The sequence below is a fragment of the Spermophilus citellus genome (assembly GCF_964194105.1).
Source record: "Spermophilus citellus genome assembly, chromosome: 6".
In the NCBI taxonomy this organism is placed as follows: Eukaryota; Metazoa; Chordata; class Mammalia; order Rodentia; family Sciuridae; genus Spermophilus; species Spermophilus citellus.
The window spans coordinates 113,894,302-113,914,410 of NC_138187.1; the positions used below are offsets into that span (position 1 = coordinate 113,894,302).

At 44.9% G+C, this 20,109-nt stretch overlaps 1 protein-coding gene across 2 annotated transcripts in view; it reads left to right on the forward strand.

Annotated features, from left to right (window-relative positions):
* CAPN8 (calpain 8) overlaps nt 1-20,109 on the forward strand; it is a gene marked incomplete at its 5' end in the record, with an annotated part of 77,070 nt that overhangs the window by 29,286 nt on the left and 27,675 nt on the right. For both annotated transcript variants that reach the window (XM_081299904.1, XM_081299903.1), the window contains 6 exons: nt 12,651-12,769; nt 13,259-13,392; nt 14,317-14,485; nt 15,249-15,332; nt 16,751-16,836; nt 19,099-19,173. In XM_081299904.1, the coding sequence (XP_081156030.1) occupies nt 12,651-12,769; nt 13,259-13,392; nt 14,317-14,485; nt 15,249-15,332; nt 16,751-16,836; nt 19,099-19,173 (667 nt within the window). The remainder of the gene's footprint in view (nt 1-12,650; nt 12,770-13,258; nt 13,393-14,316; nt 14,486-15,248; nt 15,333-16,750; nt 16,837-19,098; nt 19,174-20,109) is intronic.

Sequence of the window (20,109 nt, forward strand, 5' to 3'; positions counted from 1 at the left end):
CAGAACAGGAAGGCAGGCTCAATACAATAAAGTGCATAGGGCTGATGTGATTTCAGGGAAACTCTGGGAGGGTGAAGGCTGAGCCTAGAACATATCTGCCGCACCCCAATCTTCCTTTGGTAGAACTCACCTTGTCCAGAAACCGTTGGATTAACTGACTTAAATTCTACTTTAGCAGGATTTATTGTATGTGGGCAACTTTTAGATGTGGTTCATTAACCTGAAGTACATTTGCAGGCTTAAAGGAGGCCACAGAGAACTGGTGCTTTAAAGCTGACTCAGTAGGTGGTGTTAACAGGGTAGACAGCTCAGGGCAGGGCAGGGCTCCAGAGCAGGGGTTCACGTTTGCAATTGTGAGCTGCTGCTCACAGAAGTGTTCCCTTTGGCTCCATGTTTTCTGTAGGAGGGGGGTAAAGAGACCTCTGTAGGCAGGGCCTGAGGTGCTGGCGGCAGCCCTATCTGTGGTTCTGGGAAGAGCTGAGGATCCTATTTTGCTCTGGATGTGGGGAGGCCAAGAAGTTTTCCATTATGAGCAGAGAGGTGGTTGCTTTTGGGGGGAGACTTTACTGAAGTCACTTAAGCACATCTCCACTGAGCTCTGCTAGTCCCTGGTTTTGGCATGGAGCACAGGTCTGAGATCCAAAATTGCTTTCATCTTCCTTAGGAGCCCTGGCCAGGGAAGTGGCAAACTAAATTTAGTCCAATCTGTTTACAACTTTGTCTAATTCAATAGTTTAAATAGTTCAGAGTAACTCAGGTCCTTTGGGATAACTGTCCTGTATATATCCCACATCCCTCTGCCTTTCTCCTCCTAGTCCCAAGATGGTGCTGGGCATGTGGGGAGCCACCCGCAGGATGGGCCCTGCCTGCGGAGGTGTGCTTGGTCTTATTCCCACTCTGGGCTTTCTGCTGGTGTCCCCTGCTGGCATCACACGGGTGACCTCTTGTCTTTTCCTTTGTGTGTGTGTGTGTGTGTGTGTGTGTGTGTGTGTATACCGGGGAATGAACTCAGGGCACTAGAACACTGAGCCACATCCCCAGCCCTATTTTGTATTTTATTTAGAGACAGGGTCTCACAGAAATTCTTAGCACCTCAGTTTTGCTGAGGCTGGCTTTGAACTTGTGATCCTCCTGCCTCAGCCTCTTGAGCCCCTGGGACTATAGTCATGTGCCACTGCACCTGGCTCTTTTCCTGTTTTGAGGCCACAGGGGAACTGAGGGGTTTCTGGAGAGCCAGCTTGGCATCTCTATCCAGCTATGATTCCCATTTTTCTAACCCTGTGGAAGATGCCCGGGCCTATGCATGACTTCTCTCTAGAGTTGTTTTCTCTGAGTCCCAGTTGATAAGGGGCCAAGAGGTCCTTGTTCCTCTGTGCCCACTTCAACCCAGTCAGGCACCTCCTCCCTGCTCTGAAGTTTAGAATCCTACCCTTCCTGCTCTTTCCAGTCTCATTTCTCTGAATCTTATTGGCAGATGGGGTGGGGAAAGAGAGAGGCTCACTTACTTACAGGGAATCTTAATCAAGATACTCAAGAGGTGCTCCAAAAATACTATGCCTACTGTTACATATATACTCAAGTGTATCTTTTATGTCCCAGCATCCTCTCTACCTACCAGGAGACCATACACACAGCCTTGTGCTCCTTAATGACAGAGATGAGCTCTGAGAAATCTGTCCATAGGCCAGCATCATAGAGTGCACTTACACAAACCTGGATGGTATAGGTTAGTCCCTTGATGTGACCTTGTGATGCCATGGAGAGATGCAGTAAACACAAGATGTATGAAGCTTCTACTAGTATAACGTGGGATGCTATTTCACAATAAATTGTTTTTATAAGTAGAGAGCATACCCTGTAATAAAAATTACAGGATAGCAAATACATAAACCAGTAATGAGAACATTTGTTATCATTGTCAAGTATTATGTCTGTCTGTATGTACGGTACATAATTGTAAGTGCTATATTTTCATATGATTGGCATATGTAGGTGCAGCAGGTGTGTTTACACCAGCACCACCATGAACACGTGAGCAATGTGTCATACCACAACATCATGATGGCTGAGATTGAGAAATTCTGTTCTAGCTGGATGCGACTCGCTGCTTTATGCACCAAGAGAGGAGCTCTAAATTCTAAATCTGGTTCTAGTCATACACAGTATTAACACAGGCAGTTGTATCTTTCCCTGATTGAGATATCCACCATATGTACATGGATACAATTCAACTCCGTGGGGCTAAATCAAATCATCAGACTTTCTTGCTGGTATCCGAGGTACGAATTTTCAAATCACTCCTGACACATTCATCTTGAAGTGAATTCACTCAGTAAAAATTTTGTGCTGGGGTCTATAAGAAGCATAAAATCTGTCATCTGCCCCCAGCCAACTTCCAGTCTAGTCAGAGAGAAGGGAATTGTGTTAGCTGAGCAAGAATAACCAAACATGCCTGTGCTTTAATGCAGCCCAAATGGCATGAATTAAATGCTGAAGGCTTGAATTAAATGCTGTTCACCAACAGGAGGGAGGGAACGAGCTTTCTATGATTGCTTAGCAGAGCTAAATTAGTGCCCTGTGCATAAAACCACGTAGAGTAGGCAAAGGATTTCTTAGCTGTGATAAAATATTGAAGATGGATTAGGAAAAACACAAGCATTTATTTTAGCAGGGTCAAATCTCTATGTTACATTCAGATGTGCAATCAGTGAAGGATTCTTTATTTTTCTCAACTATTTTCAGCTTGCCAGGGCCCCCCATGTCCTTTGGCCATGAGTGGGAGGAAGACACAGAGTAACCAGTTAAGTTAGTATTGTGACTGCCTGTTTCAGGTTTTTGTCTCCTTTGGATAAGAAGTCTTCCTTCAATTACTATTTTTGAGGGGTGTTGTAAGTGGAATTAATTTGTTAAATTTCAACACCCAGTGAATTTGGAGGTGGGGCTTTTGGGAGGTGATTGAGACATAAGGATGGAGCTCTTGTGAATGGGATCAGTCCCTTATAGAAGACATCATGGACACCGGGCATAGTGGTGCATGCCTGTAATCCCAGCAACTCAGGAGGCTGAGGTAGGAGGATGGTGAGTTCAAAGCCAGCCTCAGCAGATTAACAAGGCACTTAGTAACTCAGTGAGACTTTGTCTCTAAATAAAATATAAAAAAGGACTAGGAATGTGGCTCAGTGGTTAAGCACCCCTGGGTTCAATCCCCAGTCCCCCACTCCAAAAAAAAAAACCAAAAAACAAAAAACAACATGGAGAGTTACTACATCCCTTCTACTATGTGAAGACAGAGTGAGAAGATGCCATCTATGAATTACCAAGTGGGTTATCACAAGGAACCAGCACCTTAATCTTGCACTTCCAGCTTCCAAAACGGTGAGATATAAATTTCTGTTGTTAGAAGACATCTAGTTTGATATTTTGTTATAGCACACATGGACTAATATGAGTTGTTCACTTCTTAAAGGATTTCTCCCCCACTGCTTCCCTAAGATGGTGCCTGGATATACATCCTCCTGGCAATGGGGAGTGGGTAGCTGGTCTGTGTGCAGCCTGGCATTGTCCTCTGGGTCCTTGCTAACTGGGGTGACTTGATGTGGCTGGTGTATTGTGTGAACTTTTTCCTGGTTTGTCATGGTCCAGTGGACCATCCCTGGCTGATCCACCCCAACTTGAGTGCTTATTAGTGCTGCCGACATGACACATCACCCCCTCTCTCTTCAGTGCTTGACTCATGGAGTCTACCTCACAGCCTCTGCAAAAGGATTAATCCACCCTTTTCTTCCCTGCTCTCTGCTCAGTCATCAGATGATGGCTGAGGCAGACTTGAGGTGCTGTAAATCTTCTTTCACCTTCTCTCTGCCTCATTCCTTTACATTGCCATTTCTGTTCTGCTCCTGGATTCCTCCGTGGGAAGTAGGGCACAAGGGCTCTCTGCTTGAGCTTCCTCTTGAAACCATCTGGAATTTTACTGCTGTTTCTACTCTAGTCATTATTCATCCTTGAGGTAAGGGCAGGGCTTCTGCAGAGGTTCCAATGTTTTCTTTCTTTCCTTTCCTCTTTCTCTTCTTCTACCTGTGGCCCATAAGCAATTCCACTTGTTTATCATCCATAAAGAGGAGGAGGACAGAAAGACACCATGTCCCTGGAATGCTACATTATTTCCCAGGAACCTGGCTGAATCAAGAAAACAAGGAGAGCAATTGTGGGTCAGGATTGCCCAGATAAACTAGCAGGACACCAGCTCACTCTCATGAATGCTGGGAAATTAGGGCAAGTTAGTGTTATCAGTGGAGAGCCGTTTTCTTGCATGTACACCAAGATGCTCCATGGGGTACTGGTCACACAAGGAGACAAATCAAGCTAAGTGGTTGCTACTTCTGTAACCTAACCTATAAAACTCCCTCTCTGGTGTGACTGGTGAGGATGAATGCTACCCCTGGGCAAAGCATGGAGAGGGATGGGAGCTGCTAGTTTGTGGTGAGGTGCCAGAGGCACTGCATGTTGCAGAGATACACCTGTCCTGCCCGTTACCTCTGGACCTCCCCAGTAAGCATTTCTCAATAAACCCTTTATCTCATATCCCATCTTGGTGTCTTCTTTGGTCTCTTGGCAACCAATCTCACTGTCCTAGCCCAACTGGGTGGTAGATGGTAGGACTTTTTCCTTTGGTGTTTGGGAAATTTTCTTAAGCTCTATCTAGAGTTCTTGCCACCCACCATTTATAATAACATAGTATGTTCAAATATTCAAGCTTTGGCTTTATTTATTTATTTTTAAAATTTATTTTCAAGATGAAGCCTCTCTTTGTTGCCTAGGCTTGTCTCCAACTCCTGGGCTCAAGTGATCTTCCTGCCTCAGGCTCTTGAGTAGTTGGGACTACAGGTACATGCCACTGTGCCTGACTTCAAGTTTTGATTTAATGTGTAAATTTGAATTGAGATATTTCTTTTTTATTTATTTAATTTTTAAAAAAGTTTTTTAATTGATTTTTTTTAAAAAACAAATGACAGCGGAATTCATCACAACTTATATTACACATATACAGCACAATTTTTCATATCTCTGTATTTAAGTATGTTCACACCAATTCGGGTCTTCACATTCCAAGATATATCTTTTTTAAAAAGTTAATCTTCATTCAGAATGATTGTCTCTTGGTAGATAGTAAAATTTTTTTCTAACAGGGGAGAAAAACACTTTCATTGTTGTGAATGGGGTCTGTCTGCTCCTTACTAGAAGTCCTGCAGCCCCCTGCTACAATGTATGAGGTGATCTAGGGGATTATTATTTGAGGGGAAGAAAAAATTATTAAAAATTTAATTAATATTAAACTCATTACACATATAAGCAGAGTGAGCAGTTGGAAGAACAAAGTTCAGATTGTTCTCAGAACTTCCTGGGAGGTCAGTGACCCAGAAGACCTCACTCTGACTTTCTTGTTGGCCTAAATCTTGCTCAATGAATGATTCTGTGAGTGGCCCAAACTTGACACCATGATTATCCTACTAAGGAGAAGATGGTAACAATAATTTATTTTTAATGAGTTTGCACCTAAAGATTTTTTTCTTACCTTGGTTTGCTTTGGGTTCTGGAACTCTCCAAGGCAACTGTCTTCCTCGCAGTGACTCAGGTACCAAGAAGCTACGCCATCTAGAACAGACACCTTCCAGGCATGAGAGGGCTGGAGGGTTGTGTGCTGGCTTCTAAATGCTTTGGCCCAGGTGTGCCGCAGTCTGGCTGGGCACAATTCAGGAGCCACTTGTCAAAAGAAACGAACTTTATTTTTAGAACTACACAGGCCAAACAAAACAGCTCCTCAGGAAAAAACCCTCAGAGCCCAACTGCCACCACCGGCTTCCCACAAGCCTCTCTCCCCCACACCAGCCTCTCCACCTCCCCCAATCCTCCTGCTCTTGAGGCCGATTGGCTGGGTCGTGTGGGCGGAGCCAAAGAAGTCCCCCAATGAGCAGCTCCGTGGTCTGAAAGGGCAGGGAAACAGCCCAATGAGCATCACCGCAGAGGAGCCAATCAACTAGATGTTGCTGGGGCCGCTGTGAGCCAATCATCAGCTGGCAGTCTGAAGGGCGGGGAAACAGCCCAATGAACATCACTGCAGAGGAGCCAATCAGCTAGATGTTGCTGGGGCCGCTGTGAGCCAATCATCAGCCGGCAGCTGGAAGTTTGCTGGCAGCTGGAAGTTTGCTGGGGCCCTTTGGCTGTGGCTCTCAACACAGGCGTGAAACTCTTTCTTCATTATGTATAAGACCAGAACTAGTCACATCACCCTGTAAGGGAGCTGGGACAAATGTGAAGCACTTAGATACATGGTAAAGAATAAATGTCTCTGCTGTAGTCACTAATGTCCTCCACGCTGCTAAATCCAATGATCAGTTCCCAGTCTTCATCTTCTTGGATCTATGTGTAAACTCTGACCCAGATGATAAACCTGTTCTACTTAGTACACTCATTACTTGGTTTCCATGGCCCCACATTGGAATGGTGTTTGCCTCCTATGCTGTTGGTGGTTTCTTCTTGGTCTTCTTCACTTTGAGAGCTGTAACTTAATGAGAACCTACTGTGTTCTGTCCATCACTGGTCTCATTTGATGGCATAGTATACCTCACAGGAGGTATTATTGTTGCTCCTATTATATAGGTTATAAACTAAGGTTCAGAGAGGTAGCATATTTTTTTCCTGAGTTCACACAGCTTGAGAAGTTAAGGTAAATAACCTTGTCTTGTCTTGTTTTCCCTCTAATGGGATTAATCCCTTCACTGTAGTCATTGTGAAAAGGTTCTAGAAGTCCCTTTTTTCTGTTGCCCTTTCAAAAAAGTATCCCTAAATCTTGGGAAGTATTTATTATCTCTAGTTATTTTCTTCATAGGACCCAAAGCTGCCTATAACCAGTTTCCCTCTCTGTTGACCCTCTTCTTTCATTAGGTCTCTTTTGTCAAATGTCACACCTGGGTGGCTTTCCTATTTTGATTTTGAGAATTTACCATGCGACACAAAGTTCTTCCTAACCCATGACCAGAGCAGAGTCAACTGGAGCCCTCTGGTACCTGCTCTGGTAACTCTCTGTCCTCGGGTACCTGCCCCTGCGACTCTGAGGAAACCCACTCCTTTCCTAAAGCAGCTCCCGGCATTTGCTCCTTTTCCCAAAACTTTGCAGCTGAAGTTTGCTTCAGTAGACCACAGTGCTGAGAAAGGTCCTCCCCAATGTGCCTTCTAGGGAACCTCTATTTCTGTTCAAGCTGCTCCTTCTTGCCATGTGCGAGGGGCCACTAGCTCACTGTCTGTATTGGGTAAAGGACTGAACAGTCTTTGCTGCTCCATCTCATCTGTTAGTCCCACCCAGATGGGCTACAGGAATCCCAGGTGCCTCAGTCCAAACTCCTCCTTCTCTTCTCCTTGACACTGTGTGCCTTCCCACTTGTGCACCCCCCCACACACACACCAATATAGGCTCAAAATTGCTTTCTAACTTCTGTGGTTGGGGAGGGTTTGTTCCCACCAAGTCCCCTGTTGAAATTTATTTGCCAGTGTAACAGTGTTGGGAGGTGGGGCCTTTCAGAGGTGGTTAAGAGGGAAGGATTAATAGCTTTCTCTTGAGAATGAGTTGTTATTGCAGGAGATTGGCTTTCTTTTCTCTCCTCTGTCTGTGCCCACTTGCTCTTCTTCTTTCTGCCATGGGTTGAAGCAGCATGAGATACTTGCTGGTATCTGAATTTCCCAGCCTTCAGAACCACGAACTAAATAAACTCATCTCCTTTATAAACTCCTCTGTCTCAGGTATTCTGTTATAGCAACAGCAAAACAACTAAGACATCTATGTCCTTTAGAAGAGCATCCTTTCTGTATTGCAAAGCATATATATGTTTTTGGGGGTGGAGGGAGCCCTGGGATTTCCTTAGGCAGCCTTCTTCCCTGCTTCAGCTGTTTGAGGTCCCATATGCAAATACTTATGTTCTATAGCGCTGTATGCTGTGACCCTCCCTCTTTGGAGAGCAGATACAGGTATTCCCAGCCAGATCTTCTAGTAACCCCAGAATATATACAACCCAGTGCATGGAACAATGTGTGTATTTCAACTGCTGCCATTCCCAGCATTTTTTTTCTTTTTTTGGGGGGGTACTGGAGATTGAACTCAGGGGCACTTGACCACTGAGCCACATCCTCAGCCCTATTTTGTATTTTATTTAGAGACAGGGTCTCACTGAGTTACTTAGCATCTCGATGTTGCAGAGGCTGGTTTTGAACTTGTGATTCTCCTGCCTCAACCTCCTGAGCCGTGGAAATTACAGGCATGCACCATGGTGTCCGGCATATTTCCAGCGTTTTAGAAAGAGCTCCTTTCGTGGAATTTTTTCTCTGAACCTGTTTATGGGGCACACCAAATCCCTTCATAGTCATTTTCATTTGATCAGTTAGGAAAATGTTGGCTGCAAGCAGCATACAACCCAGCTGCTAGTGGCTTGAACTAATGGAGGGCTAATTTTTCTTTTATAAAAAGGAGTCTGTATGCGCTTAGCCCAGGGCTAACGTAGCTCATGTCCTTGGAGACCTGGCTCACTGTGCTTCTACTCTAGTCTCCCGAGTGTGTTGACTGTCATCCTGCATATGTAACCTTGGGATTGCAAGGTGGCTGTGTGATGTCCAGGCCTAAGGTGGACTTTTTAGGTGGGAGGAAAGGGGAAGGGTAATGGGCAAAATGTCTTGATCAGCTAGTCTGCCCCACTTCCTTAGATGTTTTTCCTGAATTCAGACATCTGCTTAAAGCTCATGGGTAAAACCTCTACCCCATGGCCTGCCCTACCTGAAGGGTGTCTGGGGAGGAGAGACTAGTCCATATTTCCTATTTTTTTGGTCTATCTTATTTGCCACCAAACTTGGATCCCAAATCCTCTTGCCTGCTTTCAGAAAGTAAAACTATACCCAAAGATCAAGGCTGTTTCCCCTTGGAGAAGTGCCCCCTAATGTGCCATGAGCTTAGAAGCAGTTCCTCAAACAAGTCTCTAAACTGTTTGAGTGACAGAATAAGTGTCTGTTGTCCCAAGAAGACCCTTTTAAGGGGAACACATTCATCTGGACATGTTCCTTGGAAAAAGCGTCTTGTCCCGACAATCCACTGACACGTTACATAGTAACTGGCAGAGATCCAAATGTCTACACACCCACAGCATCTCCTTAGGGCCTCTGCTTGCAGCAACAGCCTGGTGAAGGCTGTGAAATGTCAGGAATGAGGTAGATGAAGAGAAAATTAACCTCTCCCCTTGCTGGGCAGCCTTGTTTGATGTCAGCATCCAAGGGATATTTTGGTGCTGCATCTTGAATCATGATGTTCTGGGTGGGCTGTTAGAAGTAACTCAGACTGGGAGAATCAAGTTCACATCAGAAGGGAGCCGGGGCCACACCCATTAAAGAAGGCTGTACAGATGCTGTGGGCTCTTTGAGGAGCTACTTGCTTCAGAGATGTTGTAGAGCCATCATCTTGAACATGCCCAGAGGACTGTGCATCTGCACTCATGTCTCCTTATTTATCTCCCGTTGCTTCAGAGCTTTAGACACCAAAGTACCTTGATGTTGGAGAGGTGGAACTTGTCATTTTCAATGCAGGTCCTCACCGGACCTCAGACCTGCGAGATTAAGGTGCAAATGTATATAAGGAGCTGTTGGAGAGTGCTGTAGGAGATTTGCAAAATATCTTATGATTCATCAATTTGTTCATTTGCTTATTTTTAAAAATTTTTCAAGTATTCACAGGGTTCCCACTATATGTCAGTCACCTTCTGGGAAGGCTACAATTATGGACTTCACATCCCTGCTTTGCAGAAGAGATCAGAGAGAAATGGGAAAGAAATGATCAGATGCCATCGTTGACCTTGGGAAGTGCTGGGGAGCTCTGACAAGGGGAGGGGGTTTGAGGCCATTAAAGGAAAACCAGGGTAGGATCAAGGGACTCACCAGTGAGGAGTGGATATGTGAATGGAGTTTTGAGTCCAGTCTGGGTTTTAACTGTCATCTGAGACAATTCATGGTAAATGTGCAACAGAAGGTTAAATAAGGTCTTTAGGACACAAAAAAATAAGAGATGGCTTTTATCTGGAGGGTGAGAGGCTTCGGAGCCGGCTTCATGGATAATGGGTAAGATTCAGCTGGTGAGTTGCAGCTTATCCTTTAAGATTGCACACAGAGGGAACAAATGAGAAAAAGCATGACAGCAAAAAAGACCAGGGCTCTTTCTGTGCATATTCCAGGCTGACTGGGAGATTAGATTCATGCTGGGGCTATAAAGGAGAAGGACTGGAGATGCAGGTGGAGTTGTGTTGTGATGGGTCTGGATGCCCTGTCAGGGGTTTTAGTTTTGTTCCTAAGCAATAGAGGTCAGCTGCAGGTTTTTGAGCAGAGGAGCGACATGCTCATAGGTGATTATAGGATGCAATCTGGGTTGAGAGGAGTGGGGAGGGAGGAGGACACTATGTTACTTCATTCACTCTACAGAAGTTGCTTTTTTAATGAGGTACTGCCCTGCTCAAGGCTTCTGTGGTAAGAAGCAACAGAAGCCATGGTTGTTATCCATGTTACCCTATCTCTAGGGTCTCCTTGAAGCTTGATGCCATCAGGTAAAGAGGAACCTGGTGAAGAGAGAGGCAGGAGGAGATTGCTTCCTGGGTCAGAAAAATTCTTCAAAAACTAAATGTGTGTGTGTGTGAGAGAGAGAGAGAGAGAGAGAGAGAGTGGGGGGGGGGGGAGGAGGAGGAGGGAAAGAAAGAGAAGGAAAGGAGGAGGAGGAGGAGGAGGAGGAAGGAAATTGATTGAAGGTATGAGACTGGTTGGGGGAAAGAAATTAGTTTAGGGTCAAATCATGAGCTTCTTCGATGAAAAAGATAAGGTAAGATAGAAAAAGGATTTCTTGGATGACCTGGTGATGGAGATTTTGCGGATCCTCAGAAGTGGCTCCTGGGGACATGGTTTACTAACTACTTGCATAGACAACCTGAATCTGAGAAACAAAACAAAACAAAACCAGTCTGTCCTCACCTGGAGCATGCATGCAACTTTGACCATAGGGTTGAAAGAAAATGTAGATTAGATAAGGACCTGGATGGCCTCCAGAACATTGAACCGTCTTCTTCTATCTGAAGACACACAGAGAAGGTTCAGACTTTTTCCATGGAAAAGATGAAGGCTGGGATACATGGCTGGATTTTGGAGCCAGTGGAGACAAATGAAAATAGGCAAAACAGGGACTCATTCACCAAACCCCAGACTTCTAGGGCTAGGGATCTGCAGTGAATCTGAAAAGAGGCAACATTGGGCCAGTAAGATGAAATATTCATTCACATGATGAGAAGTTCATTTAAGGACGTTGAGAACCCAGAGGCTGGTGTGCAATAAGCATATTCATAAATAGGAGCAAGATGATAGGTCCCCCATAGGATGTTAAGGTAAGCAATCAGCATCTGGCACCTGTTCTTAATTGTTTGAAATCAACACTAAGGGACAATTACACCTTCCCAGAAAGTGCCACTCAGGGCCATTGGCCTGGGAGGTCCTGACTTGCTCAGAAAGAGGTTTTCTGTTTGTTCTTGAGTTTACTTAAATATTCAAAGTGACAAACAGCAAGATCCAGGATTTTTAACCTCTCTTGACTTTTATTTTTTTATGCCTCAGATTATGATGATTTAATGCTAATCAATATCTCAAGAGTGTTAAAAGCAACCATCAACCCTTTCACGGTGAACTCTGAAACATAAAAGGACCGTGCTCTATACAGACCACACAGAGCCAATGCCTGTTATCCAAGGCCCCAAGGGGCAAGGATCCTACTCTCTCTCACACTCTCACTCACATGCGCACATTATGGGCTAGCTACACAGCTTCAGTGTCCCCCCCCACTCCCCAACCAAATTTATCAGAGTTGCCAATAAGGGACCAAAGGGACTCATTTTTGTTCCCTTTTGCTTTCTTTCCATTTCCCACTGCACTGTTGGGTGCCTAGGAGATGTGAAATAGTCAGCATGTGTGGGAGGAGAGTGGTGATAGGAAGGAACAGAGAATTTCCCCATCTGTGTAGACAGCTCTCAGTGAGACCCTAGGAGCCGATTGCTACATGTGAGTCTCGTGTGAGAGGAAGATAATCTGACTACCTGACTTAGAAGGGAGTTGTGTGATGTCACTGTGGTTTGAATGTGTGAGTCCCCCACAGATTCATATGCTGAAATCTAAATCCCCATGTGACAGTATTAAGAGGTGGGACCTCCAGAAGTGATTAAATCATGAGGACTCTACCCTCATGAAAGGGATTAGTGCCCTTATAGGGCTTGAAGGGGGATGGGCCCTTTTGCTCTTCAATTCTTCCGCCATGTAAGGACTCAGAGATGAAGTGCTATCTTGGAAACCGAGAGCAATCCCTCACCAGACACTGAAGCTGTTGGTGCTTTGATCTTGAGTTTCTCAGCTTCCAGAACTAGGAGAACTAAATTTTTGTTCTTTATAAATGACCCAGTCTTAGGGATTTTGTTATAGCAGCAAGAACAGACTAAGACAGATGTGGACTCTGAGTGACTGGGGCAGTGGGAGTCAGAGAAAGCAGAGACCCTACCAACCCCGTCTGACCAGTCTGTGTCCTCCATGACGCTGTGCAGGTGATTGCTGGCTTCTGGCGGCCATTGCTTCTCTCACCCTGAATGAAAAGCTGCTTTACCGGGTGGTCCCCAGGGACCAGACCTTCCAGAAGAACTATGCAGGCATCTTTCATTTTCAGGTATTGTGCTTTGCTCCTGGCCTTTGTCACTACTTTCCACATCCTTAGATTCCACTTCAGATGGAATCAGAAACTTTGGGGGGTGGGACCCAGTAACCTATGCTTAACAATCCCTCCCAGTGATTCCAGTGCATGTATACTTAAGCTAGAGAACCATTTATTTAATACCTCCATCTAATCATCCATGCCTCTATCTCCTTCCCATCTCCCCTTGAGGAAGGCACTTTGGACTGAGGATCAGGAAAGGAGTGAATGAGTCACCCATTGTCACACTGGGTGATGCTGTGAAAGTTCTCTTAAGCACAAACTCAAGAGACTGAACTAGATATTTCCTGGCTCATCTGACATAAATCCTGCTCTTCAGGAGCTTGGGGTTCATGAAACGCCTGAGACTTGATCTCTGGCAGCACAGTGTTCCCATCTGAGGGCCACCAAAGGGACTCCCTTTCTTTATTTGTATGAACAGCCATTGTGCTTTCCCACACCCAGTTCTGGCAGTATGGAGAGTGGGTGGAGGTGGTCATTGACGACAGGCTGCCCACCAAGAATGGGCAGCTGCTCTTCCTACACTCTGAAGAAGGCAATGAATTCTGGAGCGCACTTTTGGAGAAAGCCTATGCCAAGTAAGTGGGGCACCTGTCCTCTCCCACACCTGCTTCCCCTCCCCAAACTCAGGGTGTCATGGCCAAGTCTTCCCCAGCACTTGGATCTCCAAGGGCCAGAGGAGCATCCCTCGGGAATGAAGAGAAATGGAAATTTGGTCTGGGAGCTTAAAATCTCAGCTCTGTCCCATGGGAATGTGGGGATGATGAACTTGCTGCCTTGCCTCTCTGGGTCTTAGCTTTTTTCTCTTTCAAACCCCATTTATTTTAGGGCAATGTGAGTTTTTTAAAAAGATTATTTATTTATATGCAATGCTGAGAATGGAACCCAGTGCCTCACACATGCTAGGCAAGCGCTCTGCCACTGAGCTACATACAACCCTAGTCCCACGTGACTTTTTAAAGAGATTATGTGATGATGAAGAAGAAAATAAACATACTTAGGTACCAAAATCAACAAAGTTCCACCATTTCCTCAGGAGCCATTGTTCTTGTTGGCATTCAATGTTCAAAGACTACTTCTTTGAATTCATTTTATTTACTGATAACTTTTTCTGCAATCCCAGTTCCATTCCAGTCCTGTTCCCTAAGTGAGCTTCAGCAGATGCCTTTCAGTCTTTAGAGAGGGTTCTCTTTGTTCCCTAGAAACCTCCAGAAAACTAAGCGGTTGGGGTCACCAGTGGAAGGGTTGCCCTTGGCTTTGTAAAAGAGTGTGTAGCCTGGAGAGAAGTTGTGTGAGATCCATTGCTAGTGAAATGCTGAGCTGACCTTGTGAAACAGTGGCCTAAGTCCCTTCCTGACCCAGAGTCAAAATTGGCAAAGGGCCCCCCTTGACCTTCCAGACCACAATGTCAAAACATTATTTTTTCCCTCGACCCTTGTAGTCCTCTGCTGGGGTTGCAAATGGCTGGGGATGGTGCACATTTTTTTTTTCTTTTCCAACAGGCTCAATGGTTCTTATGAGGCTCTTGCTGGAGGGTCCACAATGGAAGGGTTTGAGGATTTCACAGGTGGTATCTCCGAGTTTTATGACCTGAAGAAGCCACCAACCAATCTGTACCATATCATCAGAAAAGCCCTCCGTGCGGGGTCTCTCCTGGGTTGCTCCATTGATGTGAGCCAGGATACTTTTCTTTGTTACCTCTACCTGGGTGTGTTTGAGAAGGGACTGGATAGGGAGGGAGAGGCCTGGGAAAGCTTTGACAGAATCTGGGATTTAATGGGCAAGTCTGGTGTCCACGGCACATGTGAGCTGGCTAAGACCTAAGTAATGGATAGAAACTGGGGTTCATCACATTGGAGTCCTGATTTCTCCCTTGCTGGTAGAACCTCTTTAGTATTGCAGGAATTGCCCTGAGAACACAGTCTTGCTCCCTGGATCCTAGACTCTATCTTTGTTACTCTCTTTTTGCTAAATCAGCTTGAGATTTGGGAAAATGAATGTGATTTATAATACTTAAGGGACTTGGAGATCCTTGAAGAAAAAGGAAAGAGGTTCTGAAACCAGGTAGGTGTCGTGCCCCGACAGGAGGGTTGCCTGTCTGGACTTTCAAGGTGGTCAAAGAGAGCAGACCTACTTTCCTTTTCTCTCTTGCTGCCAAAATGGATAGCTTTCTTTGGGCAGCAGAGGGATACTCACAGAGAATAAATGCTGCTGGCATTTGAATGACTGGTAAGTCAGATTCCCAGCTTGGCAGCCACATAGCACCTGCCTGGCTTAATTAAAGAGTGTTGAATGGAGACGGCTGTATTTACCTGAGGCTCATTGCTTTGCTAGTTCCACACTGGGGCCCTCTAGCTTTGTAGTGTATCTTTGGAAAGAGATGACACCAAAGCATTCAGGTTAGCTATCTTAACTGACTTTCTTCTCAACCCAGGTCTCCAGTGCAGCTGAAGCAGAAGCCATCACCAGTCAGAAGCTGGTTAAGAGTCATGCGTACTCTGTTACTGGAGTTGAAGAGGTAAAATTAGGTGGAGGAGGGGAAGGTAATGTGAAATGTTGTTACCACAAATCCAGAACATATCTGAGAGAAGAGACAGGAGGTCACCTAAGAGGTTTAGAGTTGGCTTTGGTGTTTCCTGCCCTGCTGGAGAAGGGGGTCACCTTGCTGCAGAGCCCTTGATGCCACAGATCTTGCTCATTACGAAGGCCCTTCTGATTTTTTTTTTTTTTTAAAGAGAGAGTGAGAGAATTTTTTTAATATTTAGTTTTTAGTCATCGGCGGATACAACATCTTTGTTCTGTATGTGGTGCTGAGGATCGAACCCGGGCCGCACGCATGCCAGGCGAGCATGCTACCGCTTGAGCCACATCCTCAGCCCGGCCCTTCTGATTTTTACACTCTTGTGGATGGGTAACTTAATGCCTCTGACCTGCATCTCTGTGAGTTCTAGTTAAATTCTCTTCTGAGATGTGGCCAGAAGAGTTGTAGAGATAGTCAGTCAGGTTCTATACTCATTGTAAGATGTCTGTTTATGTAAACAGTGGAAATGCATAGGATCCCTAAAAGAAAAAAAGATAAATTCCCACTTCCATTTTTAGTGAGGGCTATAATAATGAGAAGGCAAGCAGGTGTTTCTCATTCTCTAACCCAATTAGTTGAAAGCCTGGACTATAATTTTCATTAATTTAATTTTTTTTTTTTTTTATCTTCTGACTACTTCCAAAAACATTTGGAGGGTTTACAATGGAAAATATAGACACCATGCAACTAAGATACATCCACCTAGGCTAAAGATAGTGTTATCTTTGAGAAATTGGTTTTGCTTTGAATTTCCCAATGGCCTCTGAAAAGAAAAAAAAAGAAGGAAAAAAAAAAAAAGAAATTCAATGGGTATCCCCACTCTTGGGCTTTGGCAACACAGTTTCTGGTTTTCACCTTGCACCCTACCACTTAATAGCTAAGTAGTCTTGGAAAACTGAGCATCTCTATGTCTCAGATTTTTGAATTGCAAAATGAAGATAATAATAGTGCCCACCTCACAGGGTTGTTCTGAGGTTTAAATGAGGCAATTATGCATTTGAAATGCTCAGCACAGTGCCTAGTTCATATGTACTTAATGAATATTAACTGCTGTGCTATTCGTTCAGAGGGTGTACCGTGATGTCTCATATATTAAGAACAGAGTCAATCTTAGTCAACCATGAAATCTAAATCCAAGTTAAAGAAGACATGAACTTGATTTTGTACTCGGCTCACTCTTTACTTATTCAAATTGTGAAAAATAGAACACTTGGCCAAAGCCTGAAAGCATCTGTTAAAAGAAAGTAAAAGTGTGGTCATTTAGGGACATTTGAAAAATTTCATGCAAATCCTTCCAGGTGCACACATGAATGCAGGGCAGGCAGTAATTGCTTTTGTGTGTATGGACCTTGCAGGTGGATTTCCGTGGCTGTCCAGAGAAGCTGATCAGACTCAGGAATCCATGGGGTGAAGTGGAGTGGACGGGAGCTTGGAGCGATGAGTAGGTTCCTCTTTACCTCCCCCAGTATTACTTCCTTCCACAGAGAAGTGTCTTGTGAAGCACAATAATGAGACCAACATCATAGTGAGTTCTGAAGTACTTACTGTCCAAAAATCACTCAGCCTGTTCAGAAGAGTATTAACTGGTTCCAGGCTGGGAAAAGCAGAGTCTGTAATTCCGAATTTCTGACTTGGCATTTGAGAATTGGGCAGCTCCATTGAATTTTGCTTAGTGCCAAACAGTTTACCTGTTTTCTACCTACTACACTGTGGTGGTCAAATCGATCATTCACAATCTGATCTTTCCACTCCACAAACACTGGTTCCTTTGACAAAAGGCCAAGCCCCTCAGCTATGAAAGGAAATGATGATGCTTAGAAAATGAAACTTGATCTTGGAAGTCATGGCCCCAGGCAGGCATTGATGAATGGGGGTGTTGCTCACCCCATGAGCTCATGACCTGGGTGGGTATTGATCATTGACTGGAGGGCAGCCTTTCTGCTTGAGGGGAAGTTACTCAGAAACGGTGATATCCCGGGACAGCTGTGTCCTGGAATCGATGTCTCTGTGACACGGAGGATGGGGAAGGCGTGGTGTGCTTTCTGTCAAGTTAGCACAGCTGTCCCAGGGGAGGAAGGCTGGTGCTGGGGAATGAATTACAATGCACAAATCTTATTAATAAAGAGCCACTAGAAATGAGAATTGTCACCATCCTATCCTCTCCCAATACATTCTTAAGCCTTGAGTGTACCGTTTGTCCATATTCTGTGATGTCACAGGGCCTTAGGAAGGTGCTTTATCACATTTAATTAAGGATAATATGGCTTATTATCTCTCAGAGCTACAGAACTTTCCTCCAGGCCTTTGTCAGGAAGGGACGCAAGATGGGCTTCCTATAAGAGAGTTGAGAGTTCCCAGTCCACTGCCTAACATTGAGCACACCCCAAAACCTCAATTCTGCCATCTGCCCTAAAAGGATGACATGACTGAATGAAATAGAAACCTCAAGTTTTATCCGTTTTCACCAAAAGCCATTCAAAAGATGTCAAAAGGGTTTGCTTGACTTCATCTCCTCTCCCTGATGCCACCCAATCCCTGACAGGGTGGGAAAGTCCCAAGGGCTGGAGTGGGTGTGGGTGTAAGTGGAGTCAAGTCCCAGAGGCTCTACCAGGTAAACACAGCTCGGAATACTTACATACTGGTTGTTGGCGGAGGGTGCTGGATCTCTGAAATGACATTCCTAAACTCAGTGCAATGTCTAGATAGATTTTTGTCCCCCTTCTCCCCAGTTTGTAAAAACCAACTGGAAGATTTAGATCTGCAAATTTCCAACTTGTCTCCTAATCTTTATTTATAATAGGCACATTCCAAGATCTATTCTGATTAAATGAGTGTTTCCATGAATTTAAGAACTCTCCTAAACTCTTCTGCTAATTCCTGGGGCATTGGAGGCCAGATCTGGGGGATGCTGAACTTGGGTGTGCCTCAGCTTCTATGCTGGGGCAGGAAGGGGTTGGGTTTTGCTGAAAATATTTAGGAAAGAGGTAGGTGTGTGTGGTGTGTGTGTGTGTGTGTGTGTGTGTGTGTGTGTGTGTTTTAAGTGGATCTTGATACTGGTCAGTTATTTAGATGTTGCATACGTATTTCAGGAAAACCTGACTTTGGAAATGTCAGATAAACTGGAGATGGCATTTAAACAAAGTATATGGATATTGCCAAGGAAAGGTCAACAGCAGGAGGCCTCACAGGGTGACACTCCTTCAGGGAAGCTGCCATGAAACTGGGCCTGATAGTTATTCTTACAGGCTTAGAAAGTGGACCATATCCATGTACCCTAAGCTGGCCAGACCTTCTTAGAATATATTCATCCCAGATTGACAGATGAGCCAGAATGACAACTTACTAAAGGATACTAGAGGGCCTGCCCTTCTTGTCACTGGGCCCCTTGTATCTCCTCTCCTGGACTTCCTCATTCTTGTGGCCAGGGGCCCGGGTATCCTATATGAAAATGTAAAACTTGTTCAGGGAGTGACAGTTAGAGCAGGTCCAAATTGCTTCTGTTGCATGCTCAAGGTCACCTGCTGGTGCCCATATCATGGCCTCATGTCCTCTCCAGACTGTAGTTCCACCCTTATGGTCCAGCCTGTCCATCTACCTGCTGTATTTTGGGACCCCGTTTCTGGACCTTAGGGGGCTCTTTTGATGCAGTTAATAGCTTGCCCCTCAGGAATGACCACTTCTGCTCCACCCCTGCCCCCTCCAGTGCACCTGAATGGAACTACATAGATCCCAGGCAGAAGGAAGAGCTGGACAGGAAAGCTGAGGATGGAGAGTTCTGGTAAGAGGCTGCTTAGTGGGCTGGGGCTGTGGCTCCGTGGCAGGGTACTTGCCTAGCATGCGTGAGGCACTGGGTTTGATTCTTAGTACCAGATAAAAATAAACAAATAAAATAAAGGTATTGTGGGCTGGGGTTGTGGCTCAGAGGTAGAGTGCTCGCCTAGCATGCATGAGGCAATGGGTTCAATCCTTAGCACCATGTAAAAATGAAATAAAGATATTATGTGTCCACCAACAACTAAAAAATAAATATATATTTAAAAATAAAGGCATTATGTCTATTTATAACTAATAATTTTTTTTTTTAAAGAGGCTGCTTAGCCACCTCTTAGTTGTGAGTCCATTCCAAGTTCTGATGTGGGCACAGCCCATCTCCAGGTCTTTTAGGAAAGTGACAAGGTTCTTGGCCATGGTGTCTTTCTTTCCTTTTCTTTTTTTGGTACCGGGGATTGAACTGAGGGGCACTCCACCACTGAGCCACATCCCCAGCTCAGCTTCGCCATTGCTGAGGCTGGCTTTGAACTCACAATTCTCCTCCACAGCCTCCTGAGCTGCTGGGATTAGAGGCATGCGCCACTGCACCTGGCTTGGTGTCTTTCATTCTTCACCCCCTTTTTGCTCTAGTATAATTCTACCTTTACTCGTATATCTAAAGTACCCAGATCAAGATATCTGGGCCTTAAGCCACAAGCCTGTCTGCCTTTCCAATGAGCAGAGAGCTCTACTTCTTCTTCTTTAGAGCTAAGATTCGCCTTACTGTCACAATTGGATGGCTTCCTTTGCTGGAGGCTAGGGAAGATGATAAGGATCCCCTTTGTCTATGGTAGGAGTTAGGGGAAATCTCTACTGCTGTACATCACTGAGAATTAAATAGGAAGAAAATTCCTATGGACTCAGACTTAACCCAGCCTAGACAAAGGCAGGGGCTCTTCCAGTT